Below are 17,747 nucleotides of genomic sequence, written 5' to 3'. Positions count from 1 at the left end.
TATAGTTATTACTGGTAATAAGACATTATAATTAGACAACAGATTCTTGAAAAAATTCACACCCAAGCTAATAATCTGTTCAATTTAAAAAATGGAGAACTGGAAGTTCTTTCATTTTTAGCTTGAAGGCATTACCTATCATAAGCTATATGGGCAGGATATAATGCAAAATGATCAAAACTACTAGAGTTCTACATTGTGGCTATAATATTTCTTAGGTCACAAATTACAATGGGTTTCTTTTACAAAACAGAAATTAATCCATGTATTTAAAAAAAACTGCAAAGTTCTATGGTACCTACAAGTTCAAATGGACCAATTATATTTGGCATAATCACACAATTATCAAAATTTCATACCAGAGAGAATTTCAATGTTTTCAGAACATAAAACTTTTATTTTTATTTTTTCCTGTTATTATTTTTAATGCTTAAATCTATCATTGCTTAGGTTACCTTCCTTCATCCACTTTTTTTGTAGGATATATACTGTAGATATGTGATAGAGAGATGATAACTGTATTTTAACTATTAGCTCTGGTATAATGTCTTGTATTTAAAAAAGGACATATCATGAAATCATGACTATTAATTGAGATAATTCTCTGACATCCCAAGAGACAACCTAGCATTAAGTCTGGACTCGCTTTGCAAGGGAATCAAGCACTTTCAATAGACACTGATTCCCAGAATCTGTGTCAACTAAGCAGTTCTCTGCACAGTGGTAATTCTCCTAATCCCTGTAATTTATGCATCTCAGGATACACTCCAAAGCATTGTTTGCATACGCTATCCACTAGCTTTAAAAGCAGTGCTCATTATGGGGCAGGAACAGATGCAATCCAACAGAAAGGTCTGCCACAGTGATGTTTGTGCCGAAGAACAGCCTATTTGGCAAGCACGGGTAACCGGATGAATAGGAGGAATGAAGAATAGTGAGGAATCAAGATTTAAACCCTCTATCTCCAACATCCTCCCAGGAGCCACCGCGCAATCACTGTAACAATTCCAAATCTCATTCTAGATGCCAGTAAATACTCAAATTGCAAAGAAACCAGTAATGACCCAGTGGATTTTTCAAATACACTTAACTTTGCTATTTCAAGCCACAGACACCAAATGGAAAAGAAGGTAATGTTCTTAATTTTCATCAACTTATCAAAGCTGTTTTTTAATAGTGATGGATTTTTTTTCTCCCTGTTCTTGGCACAAACCATCCATGACAACTTAGAAAGCTGAGGAAGAATCCTTGGGCCTGTATCAGGATGCTTTTTAAAGGCAATAGGAGCCCCATCTGATATGATCAGAAATGCTGATGTCAATTTTGTGTTTCAGGTCATACAAACAGTAAGTGCGACAGACAAAGACGAGCCCAAAAATGGACATTATTTCTTATACAGTCTCCTCCCGGAAATGGCCAACAATCCTAATTTCACCATCAAGAAAAATGAAGGTAAATATATTAACTTTGTGTAATGGGGTAAAATATAAATTGGAAACTAAACCACACTTATATAATAACACTGAAAAATACCATGAAATATTTTTGTGTTCACCATAAGTATTTGACATCTGCTTTATCTATTCAATGGCACGTCATTACACCACTCCCCCTTTCTTCTATCCACTTAATAGATCAGAAAATTGTTGCCGTGGAAATTAATTTTATCCCAGTGAATATTGCCATCAGCTGGCTTGAGAAAATGCAGTGTATGCTTAAACACCCATGAAACTGTGCAGAAATCTAAGATACTAAGATCTCTGTCAGCAGACAAGCCCGGCTTGAACTTTGCAATTGTAAAGTTTTAATTGAATGTTTACCAAGTCTTTAGGGAAAGTCTATTCTAATTTTGCCTGGTTTGTGTGTACATATTAGAGGTATTTGTTTTAAGCCTGTACTGACTTTAATAATAGCAATTAGATCAGAAAAATCCTTCTTGAAGGACACTTCTTATCAGTATTATTTGGGAGCTAATACTAACTGATTTACTGCTAAGTCTTTCACTGACAAAGGATATTTAATCCATTTCATTAGTTCCTAAGAATCCAGCTTCGATACCCTTTGGCTTCAGCTATGTTCTATTACTTATCAGGACTCATCTCATGTTTGTTTTTTTTTTGTTTGTTTGTTTAATATAGCTTATGTATATATTCATGTTCCTAAGCTGATATATATATATATATATATATATAATACTTCACAAGGACTTTCAAAATTACTTTCATTGTAATATATTTCTCTTTAGTTTTTGCTATTTTAAATGGTTAGCAAAAAGTACAGTGCAAGTATGTTTCCAGGTTTTCTTTTCCCTATTCTCCTTTTTCAGCTTTTTGGTGTGGCCTTACTATAGCATAGTATAGTTTTGAATGAATGGTTTGCAAGTAAAATATTTAGACTAAAATTTGGTTTGTGCTATCTCTTTGAGTGGATTACTGCAACTGTTTAGAGGAGGTAGTGAATTTTGAGAACACTAGCTTTACAAAATCACATTCTATGGCTTGTGATAAATACGTTATGACCTCCCGCTTTACCACAATGCTACTGAGTTCTTTGGGAGAGGCTTTGCTAAATGTAGATATCTGTCACACAGAACAAGGAAGGTCAATATGCTGGCATCTCCCATGTGCTGGCTTCCTCAGTTATAAATACCACAGAAAAAATACTGTGCTAGCTCTCCTCAAAAATGGACCACCATCTGGTAGTCACCCTTAATTAACAAATTTAATACAACCTTAGTGTTCTTTTTCTCCTTCCTCTACTATTTGTGTTGAAATTTCTTTCTTCTTTTTTTTTTTTTAGTGGAAATCACTTGAATATTTCAAAGTAAAAATAAAACCATTACAAACCCCAGAATGAGCTGAAAGTTTGTTCATAAGTGCAATCTATGTTATTTTAAGTATGAACTACTCAGGATGTGGAATTATTTGAGCATATAAGATTCACTGTATTTAATAGTTTCTCCATGAAAAAAAATGTTCCAAATATCAGAAGGCCTTGGTATATTCTATATAATATAAAATGTTAGGCTATACCTTTTATAGGTGTGACTCTGGCTTGATTTTTTTGTGGTTGTGGTTCTTTTGCCAGTTCTGGGGCTTGGACTCATGTCCTGGGTACTGTCTCTGAGTTTATTTGGGTCAGAACTCTACTTACTTGTTCTACAGCACCACTTCAGGCTTTTTCCATGTGATTAACTGGAGATAAGAAGTCTTACTGACCCTGCGCCTGTGGCTCACGCCTGTAATCCAAGCTACTCAGGAGGCTAAGATCTGAGGATCACAGTTCAAAGCCAGCCCAGGCAGGAAAGTCCTTGAGACTCTTATCTCCAATAAACCACTAGAAAACCGGAAGTGGCACTGTGGCTCAAGCGGTAGAGCACTGGCCTTGAGCTGAAGAGCTGAGGGACAGCGCCCAGGCCCAGAGTTCAAGCCCAACGACCAAAAAAAAAAAAAGAAAAGAAAAAAAGAAAAGAAAAAGAAAGAAAGAAAAGTCTCATGGACTTTTCTGCTTGAGCTGGCTTCGTGCTATGATTCTCAGATCTCCACTTCTTAAATAGCTGGAATTACAGGCCTGAGCCACTGGTACGCGGCTCTGGGTGGTTGTATGTAACATTTTAGATTAATATAAAGGTATCGATGTATCCCAGGGAAAGTGCAATTTTAATCCGTATTAAAATTTACACAACATTTTTAAAGATATTTTATCCTACACTGAGTAAGTTTTATGTGGTTTCTCTAATTTTCAGAATTACTAGTAAGAAAATGTTGTAAATATAGCAAATGTCCTTCTGCCACATTCCAAATTTAAATAAAACTATGCTGTAGGGTACTTAATGTATGTGAGTTACCTCTTTGATTTTGAAGAGAATATAGGAATGATGCTTTTTGAGTAACTTTTTAATGTTTGTTTCAGATTTGTAAAATTAAAAATTGTCAGGTATTGAAGAGTGAATCAGGAAAGTACACTCTGTCATGATTACTTATTTTAAATGATATATTCATTTGTTTGGGAAAAAGTGACCATATAATTCATTATTCCAACTATGATTTTAAAAAAGGGAAAGGGGTTGCTGTTTATATTTATGCCTAGAAAACACCATAAACTAAGACTGTCTTGTAGGAAGCAGGACATATGTTCACTATGATATTTGGATAGAGGATCCAAATATTCAACATCTCCTCACAGAATAAATCATGAACTCACAGGTCTCTGGAATAAACATGCAAAGTTTATACACTATTTATTTTACCGAGATCAGAAATTCATGAGTTTTGCTCCACTTCTTTGCAGTCTGGCATAGCTACTGTGAAAATGGAGGGAAACATTTTTTTTCATTGTTAACAGACAGAAACAATTAAGAAATTGAAAGCATTTGGCATAGATACAAAGCCTCCAGATAGACTTTGGCCTTTGGGCAGTATACTATTAATGATGTTAGAAAACAAAACAACTACATTCATGCTAGATATGGACCTGGAGCATGGCTCAGTGGTAGAGCACCAGCAGGGAGTGAACAGGTTAAGTGAAAACTTAAGGTCTTCAGTTCAAGCCCTAGCATACATATGCACACAATACTACATATAATTTACTTGAAAATTGTGGTACATTTTGTATTGGAAATAGAAAAGGTAAAAATCAAATGATCCTATTCAGAATTTTTTTTCCCTTCTTGGTGTGGACTTTAAAATGGGCAGGAACTGAGATTTCTGTGAGTTGTAAGTCCCAATCTATGTAACAAAGCTAAGTTTTATAATTTGACCAGTAAATAAATAAGCTTATCATTTAGCCAGTAAACTCAAATCTATAAATGATAGATAAATTATTCTTTCACTTAATGTGATCTTCAGGGAGACAATTTCAGTAGCTAATATTTTCTAAGGAATTTGAAGCATGTCATTCAATGGAAAAGTGACTGTTTTTCCATCTCATATAGATTGATAGTAGTGCAATTTCAGTCCACTAATACATAACCAAAGACACAATGAGGTAAAAATGAGCTGCTTCTTGTAGCCTACACAGTTGACTGACTGTAAATAATTCTCTCTCTAAATATGTGAGAATCATGTCAGGTGTCCCTGGCTTATTCTTGTAGCTACTCAGGAGGCTAAGACTTGAGAAGCAGAGTTCAAAGCCAGCCTAGGCTAGAAAGTAATTGATACTCTTTTAATATATATATATATATATATATATATATTATTGTAAAGATGCTGTACAGAGGGGTTACAGTTACATAAATAAGGTAATGAGTACATTTTTTGTCCAGCATTGTTACCCCCTCCTTTGTTTTTCTCCTACTACTATCCTTTCCCTTCCCCATCATCTTCATCCCTCCCTCCCCCAAAGATGTAAATTTCATGTCCAATATAATGTCTTGTGAGTCTCATTGTTGCAATCGTCATCCTGTGTCCTTGTTTCAGCATTTTGTCATTTTCCTTCCCCTCCCCAAATTAGATAAATATATATACAAGATGCAAGATACAAGAATCAAATACAGAGACAACAGAGATATACCATAGGAAGAAGAACAAAAAAGAAACAAAAAATCACATAGTCCATTAAAAACAGCAACAATATAAGATGATGCTAAGCAAAATGAACCCCAAGATATGGATACTCTTATTCTTCAGTTAACCACAAAAAAATCCAGAAGTTGAACTAGAGTTCAAGTGGTAGACTGCTAGTCTTGAGCACAAAAGCTCAGGGACAGCACGTAGACCCTAGGTTTAAGCCTCAGTTCTGTCCCAATAAAAAATGGCTAGATAGATGAATAAATGTTATATATCTTTCATAATCATATGGCAATGTTCAACAGGGAAAATATGCAAGGTGAAGAATATCAGAGACATTTTATTACCTATGTACATACACACAAAAGACCTTGTATATTTTTTCCCTAATTTTATAGATCTTTATCTTCCAGTTGAGCAAATTTGTATCCAAGAGATTTACTTACCACATTTCAGTATTGGCTTCTATCCATTCTAACTGTGGAAATGGAAAATACCCAACAATTCAATAGAAGAAGACAGGGAAGATAAATGAACCATTTACAGTTGCTGAAATATCTTGCTCACAGGAAATTTGAGGTCAAAAGGAACCTGCTCTTCTCCAGCCTATATATTGCAGGTAAAAAGTTTGGATTTGCTAGATCACAGGCTGGTGCAAAAGAGTCTTCAAGACTTATACTGAAATATTTGGTTAATATATATGTATATACAGAAAAACATATCACCCTGCTCTTCAAAAAGAGCAGGAGAGAAGAAGAGAGAAGTACACAGTGAACTTGGACTTCGCTATAGTTTGGCCGTGCTTAAGAAAGACAGCTATGGAGCACTAGTAACTAAAATGTTGCTTTTGCTTTTTTTTCTTCTTCACTGACATCTTATTGATAAGAGGCTCACTCTTAATCTGGGAATATATAGTTCAGTGGGATGGTGCTTTCCTAACTAACAAGCATTTGGCCTGGAATTAATCACCAGAATCGCAAAAGTATGCAAATAATAAATAAACACATAAGCAAGTAGAAAACTCACTCTAGAAGTATGCTTCTGATCATTGATCTGAATAATATACAAGTTGACTAAAACTTTAGAATAAATATGCCTTTCATTCTTTTAGTATTCAAAGTATAATGTGTGTATCCATCTCGATTGAATATTCTGTTTCAAGTCTATGTCATTATCCGATAGTGGTATTTAAGAATTATAAGAGTCTGTCTTAGCACAGAAAATAAATACCAATAAATCAATAAATTGGGAGACATTTTTTGAGGGGGAGTTGGTGGATGGATTCGGGGCCTTGCATTTGCAAAGCTAGTGCTTGAACTGTACTCTACAGGCCAGCTAATTGCTGATTGGTTTAGAGATGGATTCTAGCAAACTCAGATCTCTGGCTCTGGTTCAGCTGCAATGACAGGCATCTTGTGCCATGCCCAGCATTTCTTAACTTCTCATGCTGTTACATATCATTTTCAATATCCTCCAGCAGGTCTCTGCAGCTTTTATTTATAGTTTTTCTAATGCTGAGAACTGATTTTGAGAAAAGTATTTCACAAACTGGGAAGACACTGACCCTCACAAAATGCACTGCAAATAATCTACTGAGTTAACATTATATTTTAGTCTAAGGGTTATTACAATAGAAAAACAAAATTATTATTTTTAAAAAGGATAAGGAAATGGACAGCCCAAAACAATGAAAATAATTTTTCAGCCACATCTTCTGGTTATAACTATGAAGACTTATTATACTTAACTGATTTTTTTTCCCTAACATGCATTTTGCAGAAACAAAAAATAAAAACAAACAAACAAACAAAAAACAAAGTCAGCTTTCCCTAGTCACTGGCTATTTCTTACTTCCAATTTAATACTATCAGTCTCAGTTCTAATATATCAAATATTAGAAACCATTACTCTTTGAGAATCATTTTGCATTAGCTTTTGAAACTTTCATTTGTTGACTACTGTCAGCTTATTTCAGACTCTCTTGCTATAAGACCGAATTTCCTGCCTGAAAAATAGATGAGAAATATTCTTATCACAAGACAACCAGAAATGTTTTTCTGTTCCTCAGTATATCCTCATGAGCAAAGAATCTCTTGTATTCAAGTGGAGGGAGAGAAGGTAGAGAGGGATCTCCTCCTCAGTAAGCCAAAGTCCTAGCTAGGTCTGACTGTACCTCAACCACTTTCTTGATGGGTCATTGCTGGGTTCACTATTTCTGACTATCTTCTAAAGTTCTTTGCTCCCACCTGGCTTCTTTGAAGCTCAGAAAGAACTTGTTGAACTGTTACCTCTTTCTTTAAACCATCTTTGCAGCTGACCTCAATCCCCATCTACAGTGGACCCATTTTTATTTCCCACATCACTGTTTGTCCTGTGTGCTTTTATTAATAGGACGCTGACTAACAACATATGCATGTTTCCAATATTGTGACAGTGGCTACCCCAATTATTTAATGAATTTTAAATAACACAGTACACTACATTGGCTAAATGAAAATTTCAGCTCTTGTCCACAAAAAATCTGATCATTTTTCTCCCTGTTGAATGTTTTTTTAAGTGTTCAAATTGCTTCAAACATAAGGTCCAATAGATCCAATGTAGAATAATATATCATGTATATAGGATCCAAATATTCTTCTTTAGTAATTCATAATTTCTTGTTTATGCTTCCAGCAATGTAATGTTGATTAAAAAAATCTGTTCATATTTTATTTTGCCACATAAACTATAATTAAGGGAAATGTGTAAGCTAAGAAAAAAATAGATAACAAACCTGTACTTGTTGACTCTAAGCTATACTGTGCCCTTCAATTCAGAAAAAAGGGAGAATTTTGTTGTTCAGCCTCTTTTTATTTTGTAGTTTCCATACTTTCTTTTCTTTGGGTTTTTAAATCATAGTGCAAGTGTACGTTCAGAGATGGAGAATTTTCTCTAAAAATATTGGAAATCTTAAAATTATTACTCTGGTCAGACATATAGTGCCCTTCATATCTCTTTTTTGGGGTGTGTGTTATGGAAGACAATTTAGTCCTGAAATTACTGACTACTGGGATGTAATTTAGATTCATGGCATAGATTTATATATGTAGTTGTCAAAATGCTATTCAAAGTTGTGAATTGCAGTAGAGTTCTCTGTCAATTTGCTAGCAATCATTTCCGGTCTTTGCAGAACATTTTCTTTCTGAAAATTTTTTTTGAAAGAGAAAACCAAGAAAATAAATTGATACATGCATAGTTATCTTACAGTTATTTCAGTTATCTCTGTAGATATCTTTGAGCTAGTTTCTTTAAGAAAGTTGCTTTCTGGCCTGTTTCTTTGAACTTCTCTTAAAGAAATATAAAAGGATCAGTTGTACATCAGGAAGGATATAAAGAATTACTCAGAGAGAGAGATATTTTTATTTAACCAGTTTTGTTTGTACCATTTTGCTGCCATGTCATTAAAGAACCATGTTATTTACTGATTTATCATCTACCACCAAACAAATGTGTCTGCCTTTTGGAAAGCACAATCCAGGGTTAAAATTGAATGTAGAAACAAAATGAGCTGTCAGTTTATTCCAATTCCCCTTTTCTGAAAGAGTGCTAAATGTAGTTGACAATCATTTCATCTCCTTTCAGCACAGACATTTGCAGTTGGAATTAATGTGAGCACTTTTTAGACACAGTATTAGGCATATGTGACATTCTATCTGGGAATATGATCCAAATAACACAAATGAACTGTTTAAGATCCCTCACTTTATTAATGAAGAGGGTAGAAAGGCAGAAAGATAATGTAACAACAGTCAAGGGGACACTTTAGATAAATAGATGTCAGAAAAGATGATTTGGGATTTATTAGAACAAAAGATAAAGGTGAGATCCTGAGAAGAAACAAGTACAGGCTTTATACCAAAGAATATTGAGATTGGAATCCTAGCCCTTCTGGTTATGATGTACAAGAGATCGTACAAAGAAGTTGAATAATCTTAATTAAACATTTATCCAAAAGAAGAAAATAAGGGGCTGGGGAGGTGGCTCAGTGGTAGAGTACTTGCCTTGCATGCATGAGGCCCTGGATTCGATTCCTCAGCACCACATACGCAGAAAAAAAAGCCAGAAGTGACGCTGTGGCTCAAGTGGTAGAACGCTAGCCTTGAGCTGAAGAGCTGAGGGACAGCACCCAGGCCCAGAGTTCAGGCCCCACGACCGGACCTCCCCCCCCCCCCCCCGCCAAAAAAAAGAAAGAAAATAATACTTTCCTGCAATGCTGCTTTGGATAGTAAAGTACTAAATTAAATTAAATTAAATGATTTTGGTGCCTGGTTGCATTGTTGATATTCTGCAAACTAGAAATCATAAATATATTAGGTTTATTCACCTCTTCCTTCAATAAACTCTGAACTTCCAGGATCTCTTCAATCCACCCTATGAATAAAATGAAAATATTTATAAAGGATCAAAAATAAGGCACTTAGGAGATTACTAATGATATTCTATGCTATTGCACCTTTCTTAATGGTCCAATTACTGGACTACAAACACTGAATAACAAAATAAAGGGAAAGGAAAAATGAGCAAAAAGAGGCTTTGGATAACAAGTAGTTAGAGTTGACTATAACTCTTATTATACTAATACAGCCATAATTAAAGTGAAGAATACTTTAAGAATAAATGTGTCCATGGGGCTGAAGAGAGTAAATACTTCTTTATGTATTGGCAAATGGAATATTTGAGAACAGACAGATGATAGAAATTTTCTTATCCAGAAGCACACTACTAAATAGCTGGCTTAGGATGGTAATAAATACTAGATACAAAATTGAAACATGTGACCAAAAAAAGGCAATGAAGATATATATACAATTTATTTCATCATTTCTTATTTTATTTACCTTGTGTATGTCTTCTAAGCTCAACATGAGTTACATTTATAAAGTTTTCTTCTTCTTTTTTGCTGGTAACATGATTTCTGTTCCATTTCTTTTCTATCTAGCTAATTTCCAATCACTTGTAATAATTACAGGAAAATTTCCCTCACCTATGAACAGATGAACTAGGTTTTTAACAGTGAAGTTTATCCTCTTTCCTTTGTTCTTTAGTGTGTCATGGTACATACTAAGACACCCATAAATCAAGTAATATTCCCTCCACTGATCTCTGAGGCTATTAATAATAGAACATATGTTTAGTCGTCCATTCATTTATTTGATACTCATTTATTTGGTGACTACCATGTGCCAGATGCAATGTTGAGAATTAGGCCTAAAGTAATGAATAAAACAGACAATTTCTCTCCCCTCCTATACAGTATCTTAGTTCTCCTTAGGACTCAGTCTTTGAATACCAATTTAAATCTTCAGAGAGGAGACTATAATTTAACATGTTTTTTGTCATCTAGTAGAGAAATTCATACTCGAGTCTTCAATGTGCTATGGTTTATGGTGAAATGATAACACATTCTACCTTCTATACTGTCATAAACAAAGATTTTCTCTTAGACTTCACCCAGTTTTTGAATCTGGCCCTACATAAAGAAGAGTTAGGTCGTCATAGATTCCATCACTCCCAACTTTACGAAGTGTTTTGTATGTCAGAGTGGTGATGTAGATCTGCAATCACAAACAGGTAAGACCTTCCCTGGGCTTCATGTTGCTGTATATATCATTATGGAGGTCAGATGAGGTATGTTGCACCACACAATTCAATGTGCTTCTAGTTTCAGGGTCAAAGCCTGTGGGCGAGCCTTTGCCTAATGCATCGTGATCCATGGATGTCATAGTAATTTGTGTTACGGCCCAATCAATGTACTAAGACTGATGTAATTCTCTTTTGAGGGTTATTACAATCTATTCTAGTTTGATCCACGACATATTATATACACAGTTCATGTATTTGTCAAATCCCATGCATGGTGAATTTGGATCCCTGTCAGTGCATGAAAGTTAGAGCTCACTCCCAGAGAGCAATAGTTACTGAGGCTGTTTGTGTACTGGGCAGGACATTAGATTCGTATTTTATCTGTTGCTTTCTCTTTCTGTTTCTTAAGCTGCTACCTGAAGGGTTGTACTGGTGCACTTCCTTGAGTAGCATAGTGTTTGCCTTTGGACTTTTCTGGGTTACTCATGACCTTTGTTTTCAACCTTACAACCCACAGTATCTTCCTCTCCCTGTTGTTTGAGTACCTTACATTCAGCCTTTGAGGATGTTTACCTTAGATTGAACTGAAAAAGTAGGATACTTCATCTGGCATGTCAAACATAAGTTTTCTGCTCCAGATTTCCTTATTTTCTTTGGCCAGTCCATGCTGAATCCTTCATGGTCAGTCATGCTTTACTTCTCTCTCCTCCCTAAATTTCATTTTCCTCTCATCTTTTTTTTTTTGGGGGGGTGGGGGTCCGGTCATGGGGCCTGAACTCTGGACCTGGGTGCTGTCCCTCAGCTCTTCAGCTCAAGTCTAGGACTCTACCACTTGAGCCGCAGCGCCACTTCCGGCTGTTTTTCTTTTTGCTTATGTGGTGCTGAGGAATCAAACCCAGGGCCTCATGCATGCAAGGCAAGTACTCTACCACTGAGCCACCTTCCCAGCCCTCCTTTCATCTTTAAATGAATGAATAGATAATTGCTAGAGAGCTAAACATCCAACTATTTTTAACATACTGAGTGCATAAAAATGTGATATCAGAAGAAATATTACAAAACTGGGGACATGCCTTGGTATACCAGTCGATGGAGACTTGAAGATTTGAATGAGGCTTTTTAATTTTCTATAATAAAATGCAAAAGCATTTGAAAATGTTAAAAAAATGTTGTGATGAAAGAGGAAGAATCTCATATAAATCCCAAAGGCAATACCTAAAATTTATATATTAGTTGTTGATATTCTTTAGCTTCTTTATAAACCTTAAAAAGAAAGAATGAATAGGCAAGGCATCTTACTGCATAAAATCTCCATATTAAGAGCTGGGCTCCAGTGGCTCATGCCTCTAATCCTAGCTATTAAGGAGGCTGAAATCTAAGAATCACAGTTCGAAGCTAGCCTCGGCAACAAAGTCCATGAGATTCTTATAACCAAGGAACTACTCAGAAAAAGTGATAGAGCAATAGAATTGTACTGAAAGAGGATCAGGTATTGTTCCCAAGTCCCAGGACTGGCAAAAAAAAATTTCTAGACAGTATTATTATAAGGTGTCATCTGTAACATTATAGCCTGTTTTTCATGGGATGTCTGGCCAGAATGCTGGACATATTAAAGAATAAAATTATTCTTATATACCAAAAAAGAACTCAGTAAACATATGACAAATGACTTCAATGTTTAAGAATTTAATACTACTGTATGTCTTGTGAAACTGCAACAAGGAGATAGGAAATTCAATGAAAATAGTTACTTGGCTCACTTTTGATTTATAAGAGAGACCTCTCAGAATCAAAATGCACCTCAATAAACTTCTACAGAAATAAACAGATGTCTGCCAGTTAAGAGCAAAGAGCCAGACATAGAGGAAGTTTACTTAAACTTTACTTAAGTTTACATCAACACTACTTTCCTTGCTTTTCCACAGGAAATAAAAGAGGTGTTTCTTAGCTTTGTGTTTATATCTGCATCTTCTGTTAATATTTTTAGCAGGATAACAAATATGTCCCACTCAGTTAAGAGGCTTTTATATATACATACAGTTAAATACTCAAGCTAAGAAGTCCATTGATGTAAACATTGTATTATTCATATTTGATAAAATTTTGTGAGTTCATAACTTTAAAATTAAAAACAACTTTGGTCATGTTCTGAAACAGCAGTAATATGTGAGGATGTATCTTTACTTAGTTTTAAATGTTAGTATGTTAAAATTCAACAAAGAAATTTTCATAGTGCTTAAACAATTACCTAAAGGTCATTTAAATTTTCCCTCCCCAGAAAAAAAAATATAAGGGAATATATATGCATATATTATTTGTAATTAATATGTATTTAAATAAATACATATATAATATGTATTTAAATAAAACTCACATAATTGAGTAAAGCAGAAATGACAATAAAAAGCAACTCCTTCTATTAAATCTGCTATCATTTTTATCTTTGTAAATTAAGTATATATGCTAAAATGGATGCTTCTTACTTTTGTCAGAAGAATATTTCAGGAAATAATCTAGTTAACATTATATTCCCCAAAATATATTTGCTTATAAAATGATATTAAAGTGAAAAATATTATTATAAAGTTTAGGAAGAAAGCTAATATCCACTTATACATTGCTTTTATTTGAGAGTCTCTGGTTGTTTTAAGATAAATACATTCTCTCATGTTCTGAATGGGTTATAGATTATACTACAAGAAAAACAATAGCTAAAATTCATAGCGCATCTATTTGTTTCAAGTGATATACATTATCTATCCATCTAGCTCTAAGTTTCAGATAAGATATTGAAGCTCATCTGTATTAAGTCACTTGTCAGGCATTGAGAGTAGTTAATAAATTACAGGATTGTTTTTCTCACCAGTAGCATGCATGTCCTTTTGAAAATTTATTCCTAGAATCATTCATCAGATGAAATTGCTAAAATTTTATTTCCTAGTTTTCACAAGGTGTGATTTTTGAAAACCATAGAAGGTTAGAAACCATCAGCTAAGCATTATTGAAGACTGTTTCAATAATATTTGGAGTAAAAACAATAAAATAGTCTTCTTCTTGTACTATATCCTACAACACAAAACAGTGATTACGCTCACAGCTTTGTGAGCATCTTCTGGGTGTCCAGCCTTATTTCAGACTATGTGTATCTAATGCTCACAGGTCTTTTTAATTCATCACAGTGACAACAAAACACCAAAAATCAATCGACTACCAAAAATTTTTTAACTGAATCCCATATTGGGCGAATTCAACCTCACACACAACTTTCTATTCTAAATTTAATAAAGATAATTCATTCATGTCTTCTATTTTTTAATTGCCTAAAATGCATTAAATGGAAAGAACAGACCACTGAAGCATATTCAGTATTTTCTGCAAAGGAGATGTAGCTCCAGGATTAAACAGAAACAGTACATTCATATATCTGCTAATATAACCTGAAATTTAAAGGATTTAAAGCTAGAGATAGGAAAAACACCAGAGTCTTGACCTAAACTAAGACTAAAACTTTTCCCCCCTAGATGTAGGTAGAGATCTTTTGTTAGTATGCAGTAAAGGAAAGATATCAGCTGGAGCACTTGATCCTTACGTCAAAGTTGTATTTGAATCATTTGTGACCAGGACAGGTTAACCACAGTGACCTGAAATGTGATTGGGTCAACACATTCTCTTTGTCTTTTCCTGATCCAAATCCTATACACTAATCCCACACTTTCAGGCTTAAATGTCAGCAAATACTGGAGATTGTTAATGAGACAGACCATTAATTTATTCCTGCCTTAGAAAGAAAAATAATGTTCCACTAAAGACCTGTAAATTAAATACAGTATTTCTTCAACTTCAGGTACCTCTTGATTTCAAGGATGTTAGAACAGGAAGAAACACATGAATTTATATCTTGGAATATTCAGTATTATAGTCAAAGGATCTGAGCAAATACACTCCATCAAGTATCATTTTAATTATGTATCACACTTACCCCTTAACATCGTGTCTTTGAGAGCAGTTGGAGATATCCTTAACATAAAACTACATATTCATTTCACTCAAGTCACAATTTCCAATGTTGGAAATTTAAAAAAAATGATGAATCCACATCCAAATCTTAGCTATGTAAGATTTTCTCAGAAATGAGTTACTGGGTTATGTGTCTTCTTTTTTGGACTACAGAACATGGAATTTTAGTTGAGAACTTTTGTTTATCAGAGCTTTGTCTTTAAAGAGAGTTAGGACCATGTGTGGGTGGTAAAGAACAGGAGGAATGTAGCAGGGATTGTTAGTATTTTCATCCAGATAGACCTAATAACAAAGGCAGTGGTACCAGGATGGAGGAGGAAAAAGTAAGTTTTCTTCAAGTAAAAATAGAATTTAAGGCCTTCAAGCTGCTAGATGGTTCCTACTCTGAATTGTATTTCCCAAATCTCATCATGTTCCTCTCAAGAGATAAGAATGCTCAAATTTATAAGGATAAAGTGACATCAGAAAATTCCATAAAGCAAATACACAAGTCAAACTTTTCCCATTAGGATATAAATGTTCCCAGCTCCATTACTCTCTTGCTTCAATGTTTTACTTTGTAACTTTTCCTTCTAAAGTCTGGCCAGCAAAGTTGCTGGCATGTTATGAATGTTGCTAAAGAAGGTAAGTTCTCCAGTAGGAAGTCCAGTGTAACTCGAAAAACCAATGCCTAAACTTTGTCTTAGGGATTGAATGTTGCTCAGCATTTACCGATCAATTCCTGAGTTGATACTGGCTCCACTAATTCAGGCCTATTAGACTTTGGATTTACAGAAGCAAGAGCATACACATTATTTAGACCTTAGCTTGTTGATATCCAGAAAACATTAGTTTGTTCTCTTAGATAGCCAAGAATTGTTTTAAAAAAGGAAAAGAAAAGAAAAAAATACAGAGAAAAGATAGAGATCATTGGAAAGGCTTAAGCTGTCAGATCTGTCATTTTACTATTACCCATTATCCCACCTAATTTTTGTATTTCTTGCACTTCTAGTACATAAAATAATGTAAAAGGGACAAATGATAAAAGTGAGCAGTCACAGAAGGCAGGAAGCCCTTGTCCACAGCCAGGACAGGGCCCTTCTATGGGCTCCATTACTTGCTAGTTTATCTTTGATAAGCTATCTCAGGCTTGCACTTCTTTTTAGATGAATGTATGTAGACAAAATGCAATATTGTAAGAAGTTAAACAATTATCCATGAATTCAATAAATGGTTACCATGATTCAATAAGTCTGCTAAATGAATTAATTTAATGTAACTTCAGTCAGAGGAAAAACTAGATGGAGGAAAATAAAGTAGAAAAATTAACACAAATACATTGCTTGCAGCTGGTAGAAACCCTACTCAAATTCTCTGCATCAGCAATAGAAAAGGGCCCCTGAGAGTTCAAGCGAATTCTTTAATGTCCACACCATTGCCCTAAGGATAGTTCATATTATTTTTTCACTTTTTCTATATCCGGTCTCAGTGCATGCTTGACCAATGTTTATACATTTTCTTGAAGATATAAAAGAGCTTCCAGAAGGAAAAGGTCTGCCTAGATCTCACAGCTTGGTTTGGGGGCAAGAAGAGATTTTTATTTTTCTATTCCTAATTCCTTATCACTTATAAGGAAAAGGTTCATATCTGGACTAGGAGGTAGACAACTGAACCATTTATAGAGATGAAACATTCACAGAGTTGCTGTGTTCAATTGTGTGACTTGATCCCTTACACAAGGCTCCTCACTCTGGGAAGAAAGAAGGCAAAACACCCAACATTTCCCTGCAAGGTTTTTCCTGACTTATTATCAGAAAAATCATGCCATTGTCCAGTTCCTGAGCACCTGAGTCTAGAGCTTCCCAGAAGTGAACACATCTTTTAATTTACACAAAACCCTCCTTTAGGCTGACCACAGACCTGAGACATATCCCCTGCCACATGATGAGTCAGTTGGTACATCCTTCCTATTCACAAAAGTCCCCTAATTGATAGCTCCATACCAATGAGAAGAAATGAAGGAAGGTCAAGTTTAAAAGTGAAGATAAGCTGGTGTCACAGATAGGCCAGTAACATCAACATAGGGAGTAGCTTTGGTAGAGGGACTCCTAACCTCCCTTGGGAAGCTTTTCAGTAAAGAATGACTCTCCTGTTCAGAAAGTTATGAATTGCAGCTGTCTATTATGTGACTTACATTGCATTACATTGCAGTATGTCATTGTGAGATGTGACATAATATAATGTAAGTGACAGGCAGCTAAAATTTTACAGCAAGAAAACTTTTTTATATCCAAAATCTGCCATCAAATTTGATAGTAGCTATCAATCCATTTTTTCCCCCTGCAGATAGATCAAAAATTTGATGTTCATGAAAAGCAGGTCATTTTGAAACATCCACAAACACTTCAGTGCTTGTGCAACTCAGGTAAAATAAATCAGATTTTTTTTTTCAATCTCTAAAAGCTGCATCACACTTTGCTTTAATATATATGATACATAATATATATGTATTGTATATATATATATATATATATATATATATATATATATATGCTTTATCTGGAAGATCAAAATGGTTTTAGAACATGAGTTTAGATTTCTTTTGGATGCATCTAATAAGTG

At 34.6% G+C, this 17,747-nt stretch overlaps 1 protein-coding gene across 6 annotated transcripts in view; it reads left to right on the top strand.

The window, feature by feature from the left end:
* The window catches only part of Cdh8 (cadherin 8), a 380,097-nt gene that overhangs the window by 307,408 nt on the left and 54,942 nt on the right, over window positions 1-17,747 (top strand). For all 6 annotated transcript variants that reach the window (XR_011366007.1, XM_069992447.1, XM_069992446.1 and 3 more), the window contains exon 10: window positions 1,335-1,452. Coding sequence is in view for 5 of the 6 variants with exons in the window: in XM_069992447.1 (XP_069848548.1) it covers window positions 1,335-1,452 (118 nt within the window). In the remaining variant the exon portion in view is untranslated. The remainder of the gene's footprint in view (window positions 1-1,334; window positions 1,453-17,747) is intronic.

The sequence above is a fragment of the Dipodomys merriami genome, unplaced genomic scaffold (assembly GCF_024711535.1).
Source record: "Dipodomys merriami isolate MVZ:Mamm:240054 unplaced genomic scaffold, mDipMer1.0.p SCAF_41, whole genome shotgun sequence".
Lineage (NCBI taxonomy): Eukaryota > Metazoa > Chordata > Mammalia > Rodentia > Heteromyidae > Dipodomys > Dipodomys merriami.
The sequence above is the reverse complement of the archived record's forward strand: the minus strand, read 5'-3'. Positions and strand labels throughout refer to the sequence as shown.